The sequence below is a fragment of the Pseudophryne corroboree genome, chromosome 12 (genome assembly GCF_028390025.1).
Source record: "Pseudophryne corroboree isolate aPseCor3 chromosome 12, aPseCor3.hap2, whole genome shotgun sequence".
Lineage (NCBI taxonomy): Eukaryota > Metazoa > Chordata > Amphibia > Anura > Myobatrachidae > Pseudophryne > Pseudophryne corroboree.
The window spans coordinates 13,511,297-13,530,596 of NC_086455.1; the positions used below are offsets into that span (position 1 = coordinate 13,511,297).

The 19,300-nt window shown below is 45.9% G+C and overlaps 1 protein-coding gene across 3 annotated transcripts in view; it reads right to left on the reverse strand.

Moving 5' to 3' along the window:
- Positions 1-289: 289 nt before the first annotated feature.
- GOLPH3L (golgi phosphoprotein 3 like) overlaps positions 290-19,300 on the reverse strand; it is a 60,895-nt gene continuing 41,884 nt past the window's right edge. For all 3 annotated transcript variants that reach the window (XM_063947031.1, XM_063947032.1, XM_063947030.1), the window contains exons 3-5: positions 8,037-8,168; positions 3,484-3,598; positions 290-3,051 (exon numbers count right to left, since the gene is read on the reverse strand). In XM_063947031.1, the coding sequence (XP_063803101.1) occupies positions 2,624-3,051; positions 3,484-3,598; positions 8,037-8,168 (675 nt within the window). In that variant the 3' untranslated portion in view covers positions 290-2,623. The remainder of the gene's footprint in view (positions 3,052-3,483; positions 3,599-8,036; positions 8,169-19,300) is intronic.

A 19,300-nucleotide genomic window follows, 5' to 3' on the forward strand; every position in this document is an offset into this window, starting at 1 on the left:
CCCAGAATTGGAGCTTTCAATCCCAGGATTGAATCCCGGACGTTTCTTGGGCCTAAATCCCGGGATCCCGCCGATCTCGATCACCCGGGATTGGCCTCCCTAATGCACAGGTCGCACAACGGAAACACACAACACGCACACATGACTGTAACGGGCGCTCCAGGAAGGAGTCACTGCTCCGGATATTATATATTAAACCTCTTTTATTAAAGCCAAGCAGTGACACAAACCGTCCCCCATCTGACTGTTTCACTACTTCTCAAGTTCCAAATAATTCAGAATAAGAAACTTGAAGTGTAAAATACTATACAGACTTTTATTGGATAGAAACGTCATTGAGCCTCGACAAGAACATCTCATTTCATGATGAAGTAGAAAGCATAGTATATGCAGGACCAAAGTCCTTTAAAAGGACAAATTACATGTATATATATATATTATTAAAGTGGATTTATCGCCTAATCACAGTAGAAGCAGACACTGTATGGGCTGCACCAATATTTACCGAAACGCGGCCTGTCAATTCACCAGGAATTAGGGACAACGCCGCGGCGGTCCGCAGAATGTCTGCCCCCACTGTGTCCGTACAGGTGCTCTATAAATAACCCCTATGTATATATCGGATTGCTAGTTCCTCTGCATTGAAGATTTTAAAAATAAAAGTAATTAAAAAAAAAAAGCAAAGTTATATTTTGCAACGTGTTTAAATCATACAGCAATATTGAAAATAAAAGAATATATAACAGTAAATTAAAAGAATGACGAATGATAATAGTGTGAAAGTAGAACGTCATATGAGAGACAGATCCTGGACTTTTCCTCTGGTCTAACAATAAATTGATAAAGTATTTTTTCTCTCTGGTCAGGGGACACGGTAACAACTTGTGCAGCGATAGGGAACAGACTGGGAACAGCATTTATCATCATGAATAAGGTTACGGAACACATATCCTCTGCAAAACTGCCGAGTTGATCAGAATAGGCTATAAAAAAACACAACTATATAGAAGAAAGAAAAGAGAAAGGAATGAAGAGCCATTTAGGATAATACAGGACAGATCGTAGATCTTTTATTACAACCCCCCCGACCTATGCTCCATCCTCCATTTATTGCGGAAGCATAGAAACATTACCTGGGCAGGATATAAAGTACGGATATGGCTTTGGAATGGTCTCTAGTGAGCCAAGTAGGTGAATGTTGATCTTACTAAAGGTGGCAATCTAATTCCTGAAACGCGTTTGCAACCACACAACAGTAATGCAGGAATGTATTGTGTGCGCAAGGTTTCAGACACCTGCAGAGGTCACGGCTGAACAGATCAGCAACATGGAATACCCAGACCTGCCAGGATTTGCTCCTGCCTTGCACCTTCATTGTAAATGGTCCTTTATTAAAGGTCAAAGAGGACAGCGCTGGTTCACACACCGATCGTACAGACCAAATGCTAATAAAGTGACTACTGCTAGCAACGCGTGTTTGTGGTATACGGGAAACAATACAAAGATCAGCACAGATGCAAGTGTGCATAAGCCACAAAGTGGCCTTCTATTATATAACACGCAGACAGAAAAAATGTCCAAAAATATAAATAAAAAAAATTGGATTCTTAATCTCCTTTATCCAAATGCCAAAATCATCACTTTCTGAATCTTAAATAAAACAAACTTCCCAACCGGCCCTTAATACGGAGACCCTCGCTCTTAGTAAGGCCAACTCCTTTCTTTGGGAAGTTTTGTTTTCCTTGTTTTTATATCTTTCTCTTTTCAAATGGATCATATATCTTATACATACATAATTTTCTGGTCCTCAAGGGTCTGTCATTTTCCAGGGTGCTGGCCCTAATATGTCCCTGTGTCTACGGTTAGCTCCTTCACACCACTAAACAGATTTCCACACTACTCTGTGTACCCCCAGCGTAGCGGTGCCAGGAGCGTCATGACAGGCAATATCACTACAAGGTATAGAAGATGGAGAAATCATTGAGGTGGAAACTGAGATAGAAATACAAGAACCCTACGGAACATCTGGTGCAGATCATCAGCGGCGTATGGGAAACAGACTGCACAAGTCACCTCCAGACAGACGCCTAGACAGACAGCCTAGAAGAATGACACAAACTTCTACTACATGGATTCCACATCTGCACATTCCTAGTAGGCCTGATTATGCCACGGGCCCACTTTTATTTTTGAAAATACCAAAAGGAATCCCAGTGTTCCATTTCTAATTGTGTAATAGACTGAACAGCCTCCTTCATCCTGATCAATACTATTATTTAAGAGCACACCAAAACAGCGAGCTACTGAGGACAATCCGATGGGAAACTGGGATCCCCTTATTGAGGAGAGACTGGGGTTTAAAGGGGGAAAAGTGAAAAGATGACCAGATGTATAAATATCGAAGCCTCAATGTCCACTTTCTCTCTTCCATAAATGTGCTTTGCAGACACACTGGGTACATCGGAGCAGTGTGGGAGCCTAAGCCGTGGGGAAGCAGGTGATCGGTTATCCCAAAGCAGGAGGTTGGAAATTCAGAGTCTACGTGTAAAACACAGTCTCTCGCCCTCTGCTTTTCCTCCTACCCCACCACAGTGTGCCCTGGAAAACCATCCAGGCAGATGCTTTAAGATTTGTTGAAGGCAGACAGTACGGCCCAGATCATTTCTGTGGCATTGGGCTTGCTCGCTTCGGTGTCAGGGTCCAAATCTAGAAGGTCTTTGGATCTGTTCATGCCAATATCGTACTTGTCGTCTGGCAGGGTGGAAAAGGCATTCTCCAGTACATCGGAGGAGTGGGCCAGTACCAGCAGGGCCAGTGTCCGTTTGTCCATGCGGTGCGGGTCGTTCACCCATTTCTCCAGAAGGGCTTCCTGCAGTTTCTTCACCAGCCGCTGCTTCTCTGTAGTGTTAGTGACAGGGTGGGTGGTCATGTCAAACAGCAGGAAGTTCTGTTTCTCCGTGGTCAGGATGCCCTTCTCCACCAAGCTCTTGGCGATGCGCTCCCGCACATTGCGCAACTGATACTGCAGCTTGAACGGGTTCCAAGTTTCACCTGGTAAAACCAAGAAAGAGAGATTACGGGCTGGACCTCTCCTTTGTAGACTTCTCCTCTGACAGCTACATTATGGGGACCAAGGCAGGCGACCCATTCTACGTGCAACAAAAGCGCAAGAGAGGAGGCCTCAGCAGCTCCTCTGTCTGCTGGTTGGAAGTGGACGCAGCAAATAATATTCTAGAGTATTTTTGCAAAGCTGCCACTGAGGGTCGGGGTAAGGTCATACAGGGCCTTTTAGGTTTACGCTGCAGGTACAAAAAAAAAAAAAAAAAAGTCTAAACACATACATTTTGGGCTCTGGCCTATAGTTTTATGCGACAATCTGAAGTCTAGTAACGGTCAATGAATCTGGGAAACTACCAGGAACTTTCATCACTGACTCAAGAGAAGGATAATCTCCCTGCGACACCTGTGGTGGCCAAGACTTACCTGTAAGTAATTCTATCCAGCTCTGTACAGTCTCCGCAGGCTCTGTGGCTTTCATGTGTTTCAGGGTCTCGTCCAATAAGACGTCTCCGGTTGGGGCCTCTGACTTCAGCAGCACCTGCAAAGAAATATAAAGGCGATGACTATAAGCAAGAAGTGAAGGCCTTCTGGACGGGATGGTTGTGTGTAATGAACACTTAGGATCATTGTAGCACTGAATGGTGGGCGGGGATCAGACCCATAAACAAGCCGTGCTTTTGAAACCAGAACCACCACAGGAAAATCACTACATCTATTTCAGCGCATGTTGTTTCTATGCTATATTGATCCTTAACATAGTACCCGTCTTGTGCTACATAATATAATGCAACTTTAGTATATATTTCTACTGCGGCGTTTACATGGGATGATGTGTATAAGGGGCAGAGACTAGTAATAAGGCCGGACCACTGCTTTGGTTGTAGAAATGGTTAGGGAAGGCTGCTGGTGCGCCAGAGGCACTTGTTATACAGAAAGCCACAACTTAGACCTTTATACAGCAATGTAGTAACATTAGGTAACTACCAGGACCTGCATCACAACACACCCTTATAGATTACATTACCGCCTTACAGAGAAAGAAAGAAAGAAAGAAAGAAAGAAAGAAAGAAAGAAAGAAAGAAAGAAAGAAAGAAAGAAAGAAAGAAAGAAAGAAAGAAAGAAAGAAAGAAAGAAAGAAAGAAAGAAAGAAAGAAAGAAAGAAAGAAAGAAAGAAAGAAAGAAAGAAAGAAAGAAAGAAAGAAAGAAAGAAAGAAAGAAAGAAAAAAGGCCCAGCAAGTAAACTTTGTCCAGAAGTTGATCATTTACAAGCAGGTACATCTGTCGGTACTCTTCAGTGGAGTGGCGATTTGCCATCCTCTGTACGCAGATAAAATGCCAACGTATATTAACATAAGATCGTCCGTGTCACTTGCAAACATTCAACTCAATTTAGTCCCTATATCAAATATAATAATGGTAGACTGATGTCGCTATACATAGTGACAGTCATTGTGCTCGAATGTGGCTACACAACTGGTGCATCAGTTCATGCAGCGGACACACACGCACGCAGAAACCACCTTCCCACCGCACTAATAATTCAACTGCTTTATCGCTGGGTGCAAATCATGTTTTGGTGAAAGAAGCATGGCATTACTGGGCCAACTGTCCTATATCACTAAGGGGGAATTCAATTGATGCCATATGGATCCGCCCAGCTCAATCCGTACGACACCCAACACGCTTTACGGAGGCGGGATCTCACTCAAAAGTGTTAGTTACCCCATATGGCAGCAAGCACTTCTGGGCGGAAGGGGTGCGAATCAGGCCGGGCGGAAGTGCAGCTTCAGCTGCCAATGCCGGATTTTAAACGGCGCGGCAGTGGCAATTCACCTTAGTCACACGCAGCAATGCAATATGACTACCGGGCGTCACAGCAGACTGAGCAAGACAAGGAGGACTGTCAGCAATTACCAGATTAGCCGTGTGAATGGACTAAACAAAAGGAGTTAAAAAAATATCTATGTATCACTACCAAGATATCAGCGGCAAAGACGATATTGACATCGAGACTTGTTCCAGAACCGTGATACAGTGTTTATAATCCATCAGAAGGTGATTGGAATTCCACCAATTAAAGTACACCTTCAATTCCCTAGGGTGATGTTGTGGGTGAAGGTCACCTATTGCCTATATCACAGTAGGAGATAGATGTATGTATGTATGTATGTATGTATGTATGTATGTATGTATGGTTCATATAGACGTATATAGCACCAACATTTACATTTAATGATGCTGCAGAATGGAAGGTTTAACCCTTTTAACCCCGGCACTCCACTAAAACCCAGCAGGCGGCCACCATCAACAGGTTCTGTGTTCATCTTTAATTCAATATTGATCTTTTTGGTTTTATAGCCCAAGCTCTGGTGTAACAAAACGCCACAGACAGTGACCATACACAATGTAGATAAATATCTGGAACCTTGCCCAGAGTTTACATTCCAGACTACACAGTGTTTACAGAACCATTCTTTATAGACAATGGTAATTAGGTCCATGACGTGGCAAGCCACATCAGTGCTGAACACAATGAGATCACCCAAAGCAACAACACTGCCAATATCCCAGTCCTATGCTTTGCTGAATATTGATAGAACATGGGAGTCTCTTTGTACAGAATGCATGCACGGAGATCGCCTAATGTCCCCCGTGACTCACAGTGGGCCTGATTGTGCGTCAGATGAAGTCCCAGCTGTCCTTGCATCTTGCCGCAGTTACATCTGAGACTTTATGCTAATGTCGCTACAGAACCCTTCCCTGGTGTACAGTACAGCTAAGTATCCAAATGTGCAAGAACCGAGACACCCACTGGCAGCATCTGCACCCTGCATTACTGTGTGGTGCACCACTAACACTTACTCCTGTTCTCCATCTGTGTATGGTCCTCTGTGAGCGGCTGTGAGTCTCTGTACACAACCGCTTTCAGCGCCAGGTCTATAATATACGCCCACAAGATGGAGCAGCTCCGTGCGTCTGATAACACCCAGCACCGGCCAGTAAACAGCCGTAACATTTCTACTACCACGCGTCTTACCGCATTGGAGACGGGATCCCATCCGCCAGAATATATCTTTATATATCCAAACTTGTAGTATTCCCCCCTGTTTTATAAAACAATTACAGGGTGCAAGCCCAATCTACTCGTATCACAGCAGCAGCCTTACCACTCGTGCTGGTAAAGTATATGGGACAGCACACCAGATAGCAGTAGAAAAACTGGTTTAATTCATCAAAAACTCTTGAAACTCTTAATATAATAAGTCCAAGCATTGGCATATCAAAAAGATCATTATAAGAAAGAAGTCAATACATGGGGCATAATATAACCACCCCTCCATATTAATTATGTGATTCAGCATCGTCACCAAGTGTCGGCGCCGTTTCGGTGTAATGATCACCTTTATCCCGGACGTCCAGGCAGACCAGGATGTAGGTGCTCATTACACCGAAACAGCGCCAGCATCTCAGTTCCAGCGGCCATTCTGTGTGACCATAGGGTGACTCACTGTGTGCACACAGATGCGGATACTAGCGAGGCCGCCGGTGGGCATCTCATTAGCATACTGTCACACAGTGACTGGGTACGGGGCGGCAGCTGCGCATGCATTAGTGTACATGCCTGACTCAGGCCCCAGATGCAGTACATATTGCCAGGACAGGAAGACTCATACTGTAGAACTGGATTCCTCTGCCACGCTCACCTACTGGCTACATATGTAGGGCACATTATCACCTCTGTGGTGTTATTGCTTGGGCATACACTATACAATTATCTAGTAAATCATCTGCAGATCTGGCTGGAATGAAAATCTGGTAATGGATGAAATAACAATCGCCCATCTACCCCCAGACACTGGGAAATGGACACAACCTGTCACTCAGACACATTGCTTCCATCATGGATTTAACTCATTTGTGTGATCAGAAGATGCGCCCGCTCTGCCCTACTGAGAGCACATGGGGTGCCCTGGGAGACCGGAGCAGCATCAGGCCCTTACCCGAGCAGCATCAGTCCCAGTGTGTACGCACCTTAAGACAGAGGGGTCAGGAGAGATGGGTGTTCGGGACAGATGTGATTGGGCCAGTACAGAGATGACCACATTATAATGAGTAGAACTAGGATAAAGTGACTACTGCTTAATACTGTCCAGCCACATATCTACGCTTTATTTAAGCTACTCATTGCCTGGTTGTTGGACACTTTGTGATTGGGCGGTTATACAGATAGAGCCACGCTAGTCGTGGCTCTGTCTGTGCCTTTGCGCGCCTGCTCGGGAGTGCCTTCCGAAAGTCTACAGGCAGGAGCGCACGCCCGTGATGGAGACGTGCCGCATTCACTAGAATGGGAGAGCGTCTCTGCGCACCCCAGGCGGGGCTAGGTGGACGGATCACATAGTCACGCCGGGAGTGCATGCCTGCGATGGAGCCGCACTGGATGAGTGCGGCTCCCTCTGTAGAACTCTGTGCACAACTGACGCAACATGCTGGCCAGGTTTCATTGCGGCCGCTCAAACTGCTTGAGAGATCAGTGGTGATGAATCCTGGATCTTCAGTTTCGACCCTGAGACCAAACAACAGTCGGCCCAGTGGACCCCAGCCACAAAAGTTTTGACGTGGCCAAGCAGAAGGTGGCTGTTTCTGTGGCCAAGACTGGTCAAGTAGCTACCGTACCACTTGTGCAGCTGCGCACCGTCACTGGTGACTAGTACGCCAACCAATGCCTGCTGTAAGCGCTCAAAGCCACTTCCAGGCGCCATCCAAGTACTTGCGTTCATGGTGCCCTTCTCCAACATGACAAGGCCAGGAAAGTGGTGGATTTTCTGGCACATGAACGCCTCCAGGAGTTTGGTCATCTCATTGTGAGTAACATACTGCACATAATGCATATCCAACAAGAGTAAAAGATGATAAATATCAAGCAATACCATTTTATTAACCTTGGAATTTGAGTAACATACAGTGGAGTATCTTACCCTCCTGTCAATGATGCGCTTCTTCCGTAAAGTAGCCGGTTCCAGAACTACGCGGCCCCTGAGGGCTAACTCAATTAAGATGCCACCACGTAACCCTGACGATATGCAGTCATTCCAGAAGGATGTATAACCCTGCGTGAGACAAAGCATTACACTGTAACAATGACAATAACCTTCTCATACTATCATGGATGACTAATAAATGAATTATACAGGGAGGGAAGTGCAACAGTAAGGTAATAAGCTAGAATATTTAAAAAACAAATACTGCGAAAACGGGATGCGGTCAATTGACCTGTGATAATGCCGATTTATTACCTTATAACCTTCACTATATACTGGTAAGAGATTCAGTACGCAATTGGCGTATGGGGTACCGTAAGGGTACGCACTTAGCGTAGCAGACGCTTATCCGTGGTCGAGACGCACATGCGGCACGCTCGCTCACAGCTTAACGCTTGGTGTCGAGCACGCTATAGGCGGCCGACTACCGTAATGCTACGCTACTAGCGCAGCGTACGCTCGTGACCACAAGGGGAACACGAGCGGCGCAGACGCGCACGGGATGACACTCAGTAAACCTTGTATGCAACACAGTGAAAGATTGAGTTTGTACTGTAAACCTTACTACTGTAGCGATATAACGCTGCTTAACCTTGTTAATGTGTAAGCTGTTTGAGCGATTGAGACGCTCCGATTACCCTCTGCACTGTAATAAACACACGATACCTTGTTAAGGTTCCAACACCTTTACTAACAATATCTAGCTATGTAAAAAGGGGAAAACAGTTAACAGTTCATACACTACAGGCTAACATCAATATCTAAGCAGAATAACTACACATAAATATACAATAGCGTCACAATCTTATACAATAACAGAGAGAGAGAATATGGCAAATACAAACAGGGAATAAATTGGTCACAGAGAATAACTTACACACACTGGGGAATGATCGCTGCGCAGTCCTGGTACCAGCTCCGAGTTAGTCAATGATGAAAACCGTTTGTGGAGTGAAGACTGAGCTGGCCAGGCTGGCTGTCCCTATATACACTGCGTACAGTATACTACAAAGGGACCTATAATCTCATTGTTCATTGGACACAGGAATGTCTCCTCGCATCATAACAAAAGGTCATAGGTTAGTTTGAACAGGTGGGCTGTGACTATATCAAACTGCTCAGGTGGGAGGGAATCTCAGAATTCCCGCCGCATGGATAATGAACCGCAAATATAGTAAATGTCCAGAAACTACTAATAGACATAACTATACGCAGGAGCGATTAATCTTTACCTAACCAGCACCGGATTGTTTCTAATAAAATGTTCTTTAGTTAGGTACCAAACACAACTGCTCAAACCCTGTCTGACCCTTCGTACCATGCAAAGAAGAATTCCTCTGTCCAGCGACCAGTTACATTAAACAAACTTACTGTTATTATTAAGGGGAACATTACCTATAAAACATACTATTTGAATTTATTATGTAACAATTGAGGCGCCCGCTAGACGCACACACACTACCGTAAATGCACATACCATGCGCTCGAGCGCATGGCCGAGGAGGCGCCGTCACGCAACTGCGAATATGCGCACGCACGGGAGAGAATGTGTACGTGCAGCGGGCAAGCGCATGGGGTGAATATATGGCAGCGTGTAGCATGATATTTTTCCGACTTTGACACCTGCAATTAAAATCCTGACATGGTCAAAATACAGACACTTAAAATGTCAACAGGACCCGTATTACTCCTTACACCTACCCCTAATTAAAAACCCAGACTTCTTGGACGGCATGGCTGCTTACCCCTTCCAAACTTGGAGGGAGGAGGGCATAACATCAATTCGCTCATTAGTGGCAGTGGAAGACCACCGTCCGCTCACCCTCTCAGAGGTCTCAGCGAGGCATGAGGTGATTGTCTCATCTCCCCTTCCATTTCTACAGACACAATTCTATGTCAGACATGTCCTTGCACACTTTGCGGATGGGGACTGGACCAACTCCCTGGATAGTCTCTTAGCACTCCCGGTACCGAGACATAAGGCCATTTCCATCCACTACACTTTCTTGAGAAAAATATTAGACCACGCTACTGTGAGGGGTGGTATGTCCACTTGGTTGGCTCACTTTCCTGATCTGACCATACCAATTATGGGAAAAAATCGCTACTTTACTCTAGAAAAGTCCTCCCAGCAAGTATGTACACTGAGTTGTTTCTTAATGTATATCATAACACTTACTTATCCCCACTACGGCGCTTCCACATGGGAGCGACCGACTCGCACTCTTGCCCAAAATGATACTTTTCATTGTTTGTGGACATGTCCGATTGTGCAATACTTCTGGCATCTAGTTAGGAGATAGGCGGAGGCAAATCTAATTACCCATGTGCCCTTTACCCCCGAATGGGCAGTCCTGGGTATTATTGATCCTGCCCTCCGCATGCCATCGGAATGTAAAAAAATAAGAATTTACTTACCGATAATTCTATTTCTCGGAGTCCGTAGTGGATGCTGGGGTTCCTGAAAGGACCATGGGGAATAGCGGCTCCGCAGGAGACAGGGCACAAAAGCAAAGCTTTCCGATCAGGTGGTGTGCACTGGCTCCTCCCCCTATGACCCTCCTCCAAGCCAGTTAGGTACTGTGCCCGGACGAGCGTACACAATAAGGGAGGAATTTTGAATCCCGGGTAAGACTCATACCAGCCACACCAATCACACCGTACAACTTGTGATCTAAACCCAGTTAACAGTATGATAACAGCGGAGCCTCTGAAAAGATGGCTCACAACAATAATAACCCGATTTTTGTAACTATGTACAAGTATTGCAGATAATCCGCACTTGGGATGGGCGCCCAGCATCCACTACGGACTCCGAGAAATAGAATTATCGGTAAGTAAATTCTTATTTTCTCTATCGTCCTAGTGGATGCTGGGGTTCCTGAAAGGACCATGGGGATTATACCAAAGCTCCCAAACGGGCGGGAGAGTGCGGATGACTCTGCAGCACCGAATGAGAGAACTCCAGGTCCTCCTTAGCCAGGGTATCAAATTTGTAGGATTTTACAAACGTGTTTGCCCCTGACTAAATAACCGCTCGGCAAAGTTGTAAAGCCGAGACCCCTCGGGCAGCCGCCCAAGATGAGCCCACCTTCCTTGTGGAATGGGCATTTACATATTTTGGCTGTGGCAGGCCTGCCACAGAATGTGCAAGCTGAATTGTATTACACATCCAACTAGCAATAGTCTGCTTAAAAGCAAGAGCACCCAGTTTGTTGGGTGCATACAGGATAACAGCAAGTCAGTTTTCCTGACTCCAGCCGTCCTGGAACCTATATTTTCAGGGCCCTGACAACATCTAGCAACTTGGAGTCCTCCAAGTCCCTAGTAGGTGCAAGGCACCACAATAAGCTGGTTCAGGTGAAACACTGATACCACCTTAGGGAGAGAACTGGGGACGAGTCCGCAGCTCTGCCCTGTCCGAATGGACAAACAAATATGGGCTTTTTTGAGAAAAAAAACCACCAATTTGACACTCGCCTGGTCCAGGCCAGGGCCAAGAACATGGTCACTTTTCATGTGAGATGCTTTAAATCCACAGATTTGACTGGTTTTAAACCAATGTGATTTGAAGAATCCCAGAACTACGTTGAGATCCCACAGTGCCACTGGAGGCACAAAAGAGGGTTGTATATGCAATACTCCCTTGACAAACTTCTGGACTTCAGGAACTGAAGCCAATTCTTTCTGGAAGAAAATTGACAGGGCCGAAATTTGAACCTTAATGGACCCCAATTTGAGGCCCATAGACACTCCTGTTTGCAGGAAATGCAGGAATCGACCGAGTTGAAATTTCTTTGTGGGGCCTTCCTGGCCTCACACCACGCAACATATTTTCGCCACATGTGGTGATAATGTTGTGCGGTCACCTCCTTTCTGGCTTTGACCAGGGTAGGAATGACCTCTTCCGGAATGCCTTTTTCCCTTAGGATCCGGCGTTCCACCGCCATGCCAACAAACGCAGCTGCGGTAAGTCTTGGAACAGACATGGTACTTGCTGAAGCAAGTCCCTTCTTAGCGGCAGAGGCCATAAGACCTCTGTAAACATCTCTTGAAGTTCCGGGTACCAAGTCCTTCTTGGCCAATCCGGAGCCATGAGTATAGTTCTTACTCCTCTACGTCTTATAATTCTCAGCACCTTAGGTATGAGAAGCAGAGGAGGGAAACATACACCGACTGGTACACCCACGGTGTTACCAGAACGTCCACAGCTATTGCCTGAGGGTCTCTTGACCTGGCGCAATACCTGTCCCGTTTTTTGTTCAGACGGGACGCCATCATGTCCACCTTTGGTATTTCCCAACGGTTTACAATCATGTGGAAAAAACTTCCCGATGAAGTTTCCACTCTCCCGGGTGGAGGTCGTGCCTGCTGAGGAAGTCTGCTTCCCAGTTTCCATTCCCGGGATGAAACACTGCTGACAGTGCTATCACATGATTTTCCGCCCAGCGAAAAGTCCTTGCAGTTTTTGCCATTGCCCTCCTGCTTCTTGTGTCGCCCTGTCTGTTTACGTGGGCGACTGCCGTGATGTTTTTCCCACTGGATCAATACCGGCTGACCTTGAAGCAGAGGTCTTGCTAAGCTTAGAGCATTATAAATTTACCCTTAGCTCCAGTATATTTATGTGGAGAAAAGTCTCCAGACTTGATCACACTCCCTGGAAATTTTTTCCTTGTGTGACTGCTCCCCAGCCTCTCGGGCTGGGCTCCGTGGTCACCAGCATCCAATCCTGAATGCCGAATCTGCGGCCCTCTAGCAGATGAGCACTCTATAACCACCACAGGAGAGACACCCTTGTCCTTGGATATAGGGTTATCCGCTGATGCATCTGAAGATGCGATCCGGACCATTTGTCCAGCAGATCCCACTGAAAAGTTCTTGCGTGAAATCTGCCGAATGGAATTGCTTCGTAGGAAGCCACCATTTTCTACCAGGACCCTTGTGCAATGATGCACTGTTTTTAGGAGGTTCCTGACTAGCTCGGATAACTCCCTGGCTTTCTCTTTCGGGAGAAACACCTTTTTCTGGACTGTGTCCAGAATCATCCCTAGGCACAGCAGACGTGTCGTCGGGATCAGCTGCGATTTTGGAATATTTAGAATCCACCCGTGCTGTTGTAGCAGTATCCGAGATAGTGCTACTCCTACCTCCAACTGTTCCCTGGACTATGCCCTTATCAGGAGATCGTCCAAGTAAGGGATAATTAAGACGCCTTTTCTTCGAAGAAGAATCATCATTTCGGCCATTACCTTAGTAAAGACCCGGGGTGCCGTGGACAATCCAAACGGCAGCGTCTGAAACTGATAGTGACAGTTCTGCACCACGAACCTGAGGTACCCTTAGTGAGAAGGGCAAATTTGGGACATAGAGGTAAGCATCCCTGATGTCCCGGGACACTATATAGTCCCCTTCTTCCTGTTCGTTATCACTGCTCTGAGTGACTCCATCTTGATTTGAACCTTTGTAAGTGTTCAAAAAATTTTTAGATTTAGAATAAGTCTCACCTAGCCTTCTGGCTTCAGTATCACAATATAGTGTGGAATAATACCCCTTTTCTTGTAGTAGGAGGGGTAATTTAATTATCACCTGCTGGGAATACAGCTTGTGAATTTTTTCCCATACTGCCTCCTTGTCGGAGGGAGACCTTGGTAAAGCAGACTTCAGGAGCCTGCGAAGGGGAAACGTCTCGACATTCCAATCTGTACCCCTGGGATACTACTTGTAGGATCCAGGGGTCCTGTACGGTCTCAGCGCCATGCTGAGAACTTGTCAGAAGCGGTGGAACGCTTCTGTTCCTGGGAATGGGCTGCCTGCTGCAGTCTTCTTCCCTTTCCTCTATCCCTGGGCAGATATGATCTTATAGGGACGAAAGGACTGAGGCTGAAAAGACTGTGTCTTTTTCTGCAGAGATGTGACTTAGGGTAAAAACGGTGGATTTTCCAGCAGTTGCCGTGGCCACCAGGTCCGATGGACCGACCCCAAATAACTCCTCTTCCTTTATACGGCAATACACCTTTGTGCCGTTTGGAATCTGGATCACCTGACCACTGTCGTGTCCATAACATCTTCTGGCAGTTATGGACATCGCATTTACTCTTGATGCCAGAGTGCAAATATCCCTCTGTGCTTCTCGCATATATAGAAATGCATCCTTTAAATGCTCTATAGTCAATAAAATACTGTCCCTGTCAAGGGTATCAATATTTTTAGTCAGGGAATCCGACCAAGCCACCCCAGCTCTGCACATCCAGGCTGAGGCGATCGCTGGTCGCAGTATAACACCAGTATGTGTGTATATACTTTTTATGATATTTTCCAGCCTCCTGTCAGCTGGTCCTTGAGGACGGCCCTATCTATAGACGGTACCGCCACTTGTTTTGATAAGCATGTGAGCGCCTTATCCACCCTAAGGGGTGTTTCCCAACGCGCCCTAACTTCTGGCGGGAAAGGGTATACCGCCCATAATTTTCTATCGGGGGGAACCCACGCATCATCACACACTTTATTTAATTTATCTGATTCAGGAAAAACTATGGTAGTTTTTTCACATCCCACATAATACCCTCTTTTGTGGTACTTGTAGTATCAGAAATATGTAACACCTCCTTCATTGCCTTTAACGTGTGGCCCTAATAAGGAATACGTTTGTTTATTCACCGTCGACACTGGATTCAGTGTCCCTGTCTGTGTCTGTGTCGACCGACTAAAGTAAACGGGCGTTTTAAAACCCCTGACGGTGTTTTTGAGACGTCTGGACCGGTACTAATTGTTTGTCGGCCGTCTCATGTCGTCAACCGACCTTGCAGCGTGTTGACATTATCACGTAATTCCCTAAATAAGCCATCCATTCCGGTGTCGACTCCCTAGAGAGTGACATCACCATTACAGGCAATTGCTCCGCCTCCTCACCAACATCGTCCTCCTACATGTCGACACACACGTACCGACACACAGCACACACACAGGGAATGCTCTGATCGAGGACAGGACCCACTAGCCCTTTGGAGAGACAGAGGGAGAGTTTGCCAGCACACACCAAAAACGCTATAATTATATAGGGACAACCTTATATAAGTGTTTTCCCTTATAGCATCTTTTTTATATATTTCTAACGCCAAATTAGTGCCCCCCCTCTCTGTTTTAACCCTGTTTCTGTAGTGCAGTGCAGGGGAGAGCCTGGGAGCCTTCCCTCCAGCCTTTCTGTGAGGGAAAATGGCGCTGTGTGCTGAGGAGATAGGCCCCGCCCCTTTTTCGGCTGCCTCGTCTCCCGCTCTTAACGGATTCTGGCAGGGGTTAAATATCTCCATATAGCCTCCGGAGGCTATATGTGAGGTATTTTTAGCCAAAATAGGTTTTCATTTGCCTCCCAGGGCGCCCCCCTCCCAGCGCCCTGCACCCTCAGTGACTGCCGTGTGAAGTGTGCCGAGAGGAAAATGGCGCACAGCTGCAGTGCTGTGCGCTACCTTTAGAAGACTGAGGAGTCTTCTGCCGCCGATTCTGGACCTCTTCTTATTTCAGCATCTGCAAGGGGGCCGGCGGCAAGGCTCCGGTGACCATCCAGGCTGTACCTGTGATCGTCCCTCTGGAGCTGATGTCCAGTAGCCAAGAAGCCAATCCATCCTGCACGCAGGTGAGTTCACTTCTTCTCCCCTAAGTCCCTCGTTGCAGTGATCCTGTTGCCAGCAGGACTCACTGTAAAATAAAAAACCTAAGCTAAACTTTTCTAAGCAGCTCTTTAGGAGAGCCACCTAGATTGCACCCTTCTCGGCCGGGCACAAAAATCTAACTGGCTTGGAGGAGGGTCATAGGGGGAGGAGCCAGTGCACACCACCTGATCGGAAAGCTTTGCTTTTGTGCCCTGTCTCCTGCGGAGCCGCTATTCCCCATGGTCCTTTCAGGAACCCCAGCATCCACTAGGACGATAGAGAAACTACTGATAGCCTTAAGCGCGGCAGGGAAAAAGACTATACTACAGGGTTGGATAAATAGTACACCACCACAGATACCACTATACCTAAAATAAGTTACATCATATATTTAGGATGGACTGGGTGGAGGCCATTGTAGACAGAGGTAAACAAGTGGAACGATTCTTTCACCTGTGGGAATCCTACAACCCCACCTTGCCTCTTACCACGCATCTAAACCTTCATAACAGCCTCAAAAACACCATGTGGTACCTAACTAGGCTGGCCGCACAGGAACAACCGGTATCCCTGGTCTAGGTGCGGGTGGCTGTGGCGGCCTCCCTCTGGGTTGCCTATAACATGTACAATAACAGTAGCATGATAACTGTTATTCTTCTTAAAAAAATTAAATAAAAAAAAAGGTTAAGGTCTTAACTATTGGTTAATGTAGAAGACGCTGATGTGCACTGCTTGATTTTAACGCCAGTGCACTATTGTTTTATGATTTATGTACGTCTTGTGACTTTCATGATGACTCAATAAAAAGTTTTTTGAAAAAAATTTAATAAAATGTCATCAGGTCAAAAAGTCAAGTTTTTCAGGATTTTTTTTTTTACAGTGAAACTGTTTTGTTCATACTTTGCCATCCCAGTGGACCCGGAGGGGTAATATAATAGTGTGCCGAGCGCAACGAGTAGTGCGAATGTCCATGTCTGCATGTCATACACACCCAAAAAACAATGAAAAAAGTATATGGACTTTTTGACCTGTCGACATTTTAAGTGTCGATATTTTGACCATCGGTCAATTGTTGCCCGTATTTTGACAGTCAGGATTTTGATTGTAGGCATTTCATAGGAAACCCACGAAAACAATATACAAGCTGACCGTTATATGGAAGTAAACATTAAACACACTCCAAAATTAAGAATGACAAAACCAGGGGCAGAATGAACCACGGACAAGATGTCACATCAGCAGGGAAGAAATATAAGCGGTAAGCATTATTACTAAACAATGAGGCCAGGTAAAATCTTACTGACGCACAAAGACATCACTGGTTTACTCACGGAACAGGTCACATGACCCACATTCTACACATGCACGTGACATAGGCGACGGTACACTATAGACCATATTTGACTTGCGTAGCTAAGGAGGAGATAACTGGACATTCAATAATATTTCCGTACCTTGGTGTGTCCTGATGAAGGGGCAGGAGGGGGTGTGGATCATTAGATCGACAGTGTCTAGGTCGATAATGTTTAGGTCGACCACTATAGGTCGACAGTCACTAGGTCGACAGGGTTGGAAGGTAGTCAGGGTTTCTAGGTTGACAGGTCAAAAGATCGACATGAGGTGTGTGTTTTGGAGTCTTTCTTCGTAGTGTGACCGGGAACCCCAATTAGTGCAGTGTCCCCTCGCATGGCTCACCATGCTTCGGGCAAGGTGCCTCGCTCCGCACAGATTACCGCTCCAATCGTAGTCCACGTGGATCGTTAAGTATGAAAAGATTCAAAAAAGATTTAAAAACAAACAAACAAACACCACCTCATGTCGACCTTTTAACCTGTCGACCTAGAAACCCTGTCGACCTTCAAACCCGGTCGACAAAACATTGTCGATCTAGACAGTGTTGATCGTCAGACCGGATCCCGGCCGGAGGACCCGACACATTTACAATAAAGACACTATGGCTGTTTGACCCTTGAATACCTCCCAAGTGCTGAGCTTATTATGTACGTATGTAGTGTTCCTTCTAGGCTGTTTCAGCAGAGTGCTGCACCCTGCCCATTTTTGAAACGTGAAAAAGCACCCTGCCCTTTTTCAGTGCACCCTGCATTCTCATAAAATCGCCCCCTTGTATACAGAATGCAACAGTCAGAGTGCATGTTACAATGTAGTTGCCTACTCCTTGCCCACCTCTGAAATTGGAAACAATTTCTATACTTAATGAACTGGATGGCAGAGGAGGCACTGTAAATAACACAGCACTCTGATAAAGAGGGAAAGAACAGGGTAAGCTGTGAGCATGTACTGCTTACACTATTTCCGTAGTAGAAGAACAGACTTATTTTGTACCTATACTGTACATTTTAACCCTCTACTTAACTTTTCTGTTTTATAACACATAAGGATTATAACTACTTCAGCACTGGAGGAAGAATCATTATCATCTACTTACGTATATGCTGTAGCCGTTCTTTCAAGAAGACTGGACAAATATAGTATTTATCTCAGTACAGATGTTGGGTGTTACATGGGTGTCCTATATGTATGTAGGGGTAAATTATACATTAAAGGGAAAATATATGTATAAAAACTATAAACATATGCGCTATGCTTTGTGCGCAAAGCGTCACCTCAAAAATGTGCCATCTTCAATGAACAGCACCCTGCCCTAAAAAAAATAAGAATTTACTTACCGATAATTCTATTTCTCGGAGTCCGTAGTGGATGCTGGGGTTCCTGAAAGGACCATGGGGAATAGCGGCTCCGCAGGAGACAGGGCACAAAAGTAAAGCTTTTACAGGTCAGGTGGTGTGTACTGGCTCCTCCCCCTATGACCCTCCTCCAGACTCCAGTTAGGTACTGTGCCCGGACGAGCGTACACAATAAGGGAGGATTTTGAATCCCGGGTAAGACTCATACCAGCCACACCAATCACACCGTACAACTTGTGATCTAAACCCAGTTAACAGTATGATAACAGAGGAGCCTCTGAAAGATGGCTTCCTAAACAATAACCCGAATTAGTTAACAATAACTATGTACAAGTATTGCAGATAATCCGCACTTGGGATGGGCGCCCAGCATCCACTACGGACTCCGAGAAATAGAATTATCGGTAAGTAAATTCTTATTTTCTCTATCGTCCTAAGTGGATGCTGGGGTTCCTGAAAGGACCATGGGGATTATACCAAAGCTCCCAAACGGGCGGGAGAGTGCGGATGACTCTGCAGCACCGAATGAGAGAACTCCAGGTCCTCCTTTGCCAGGGTATCAAATTTGTAAAAATTTACAAACGTGTTCTCCCCTGACCACGTAGCTGCTCGGCAGAGTTGTAATGCCGAGACCCCTCGGGCAGCCGCCCAAGATGAGCCCACCTTCCTTGCGGAATGGGCCTTAACAGATTTAGGCTGTGGCAGGCCTGCCACAGAATGTACAAGTTGAATTTTGTTACAAAACCAACGAGCAATCGACTGCTTAGAAGCAGGTGCACCCAACTTGTTGGGTGCATACAGTATAAACAGCGAGTCAGATTTTCTGACTCCAGCCGTCCTTTAAATGTAT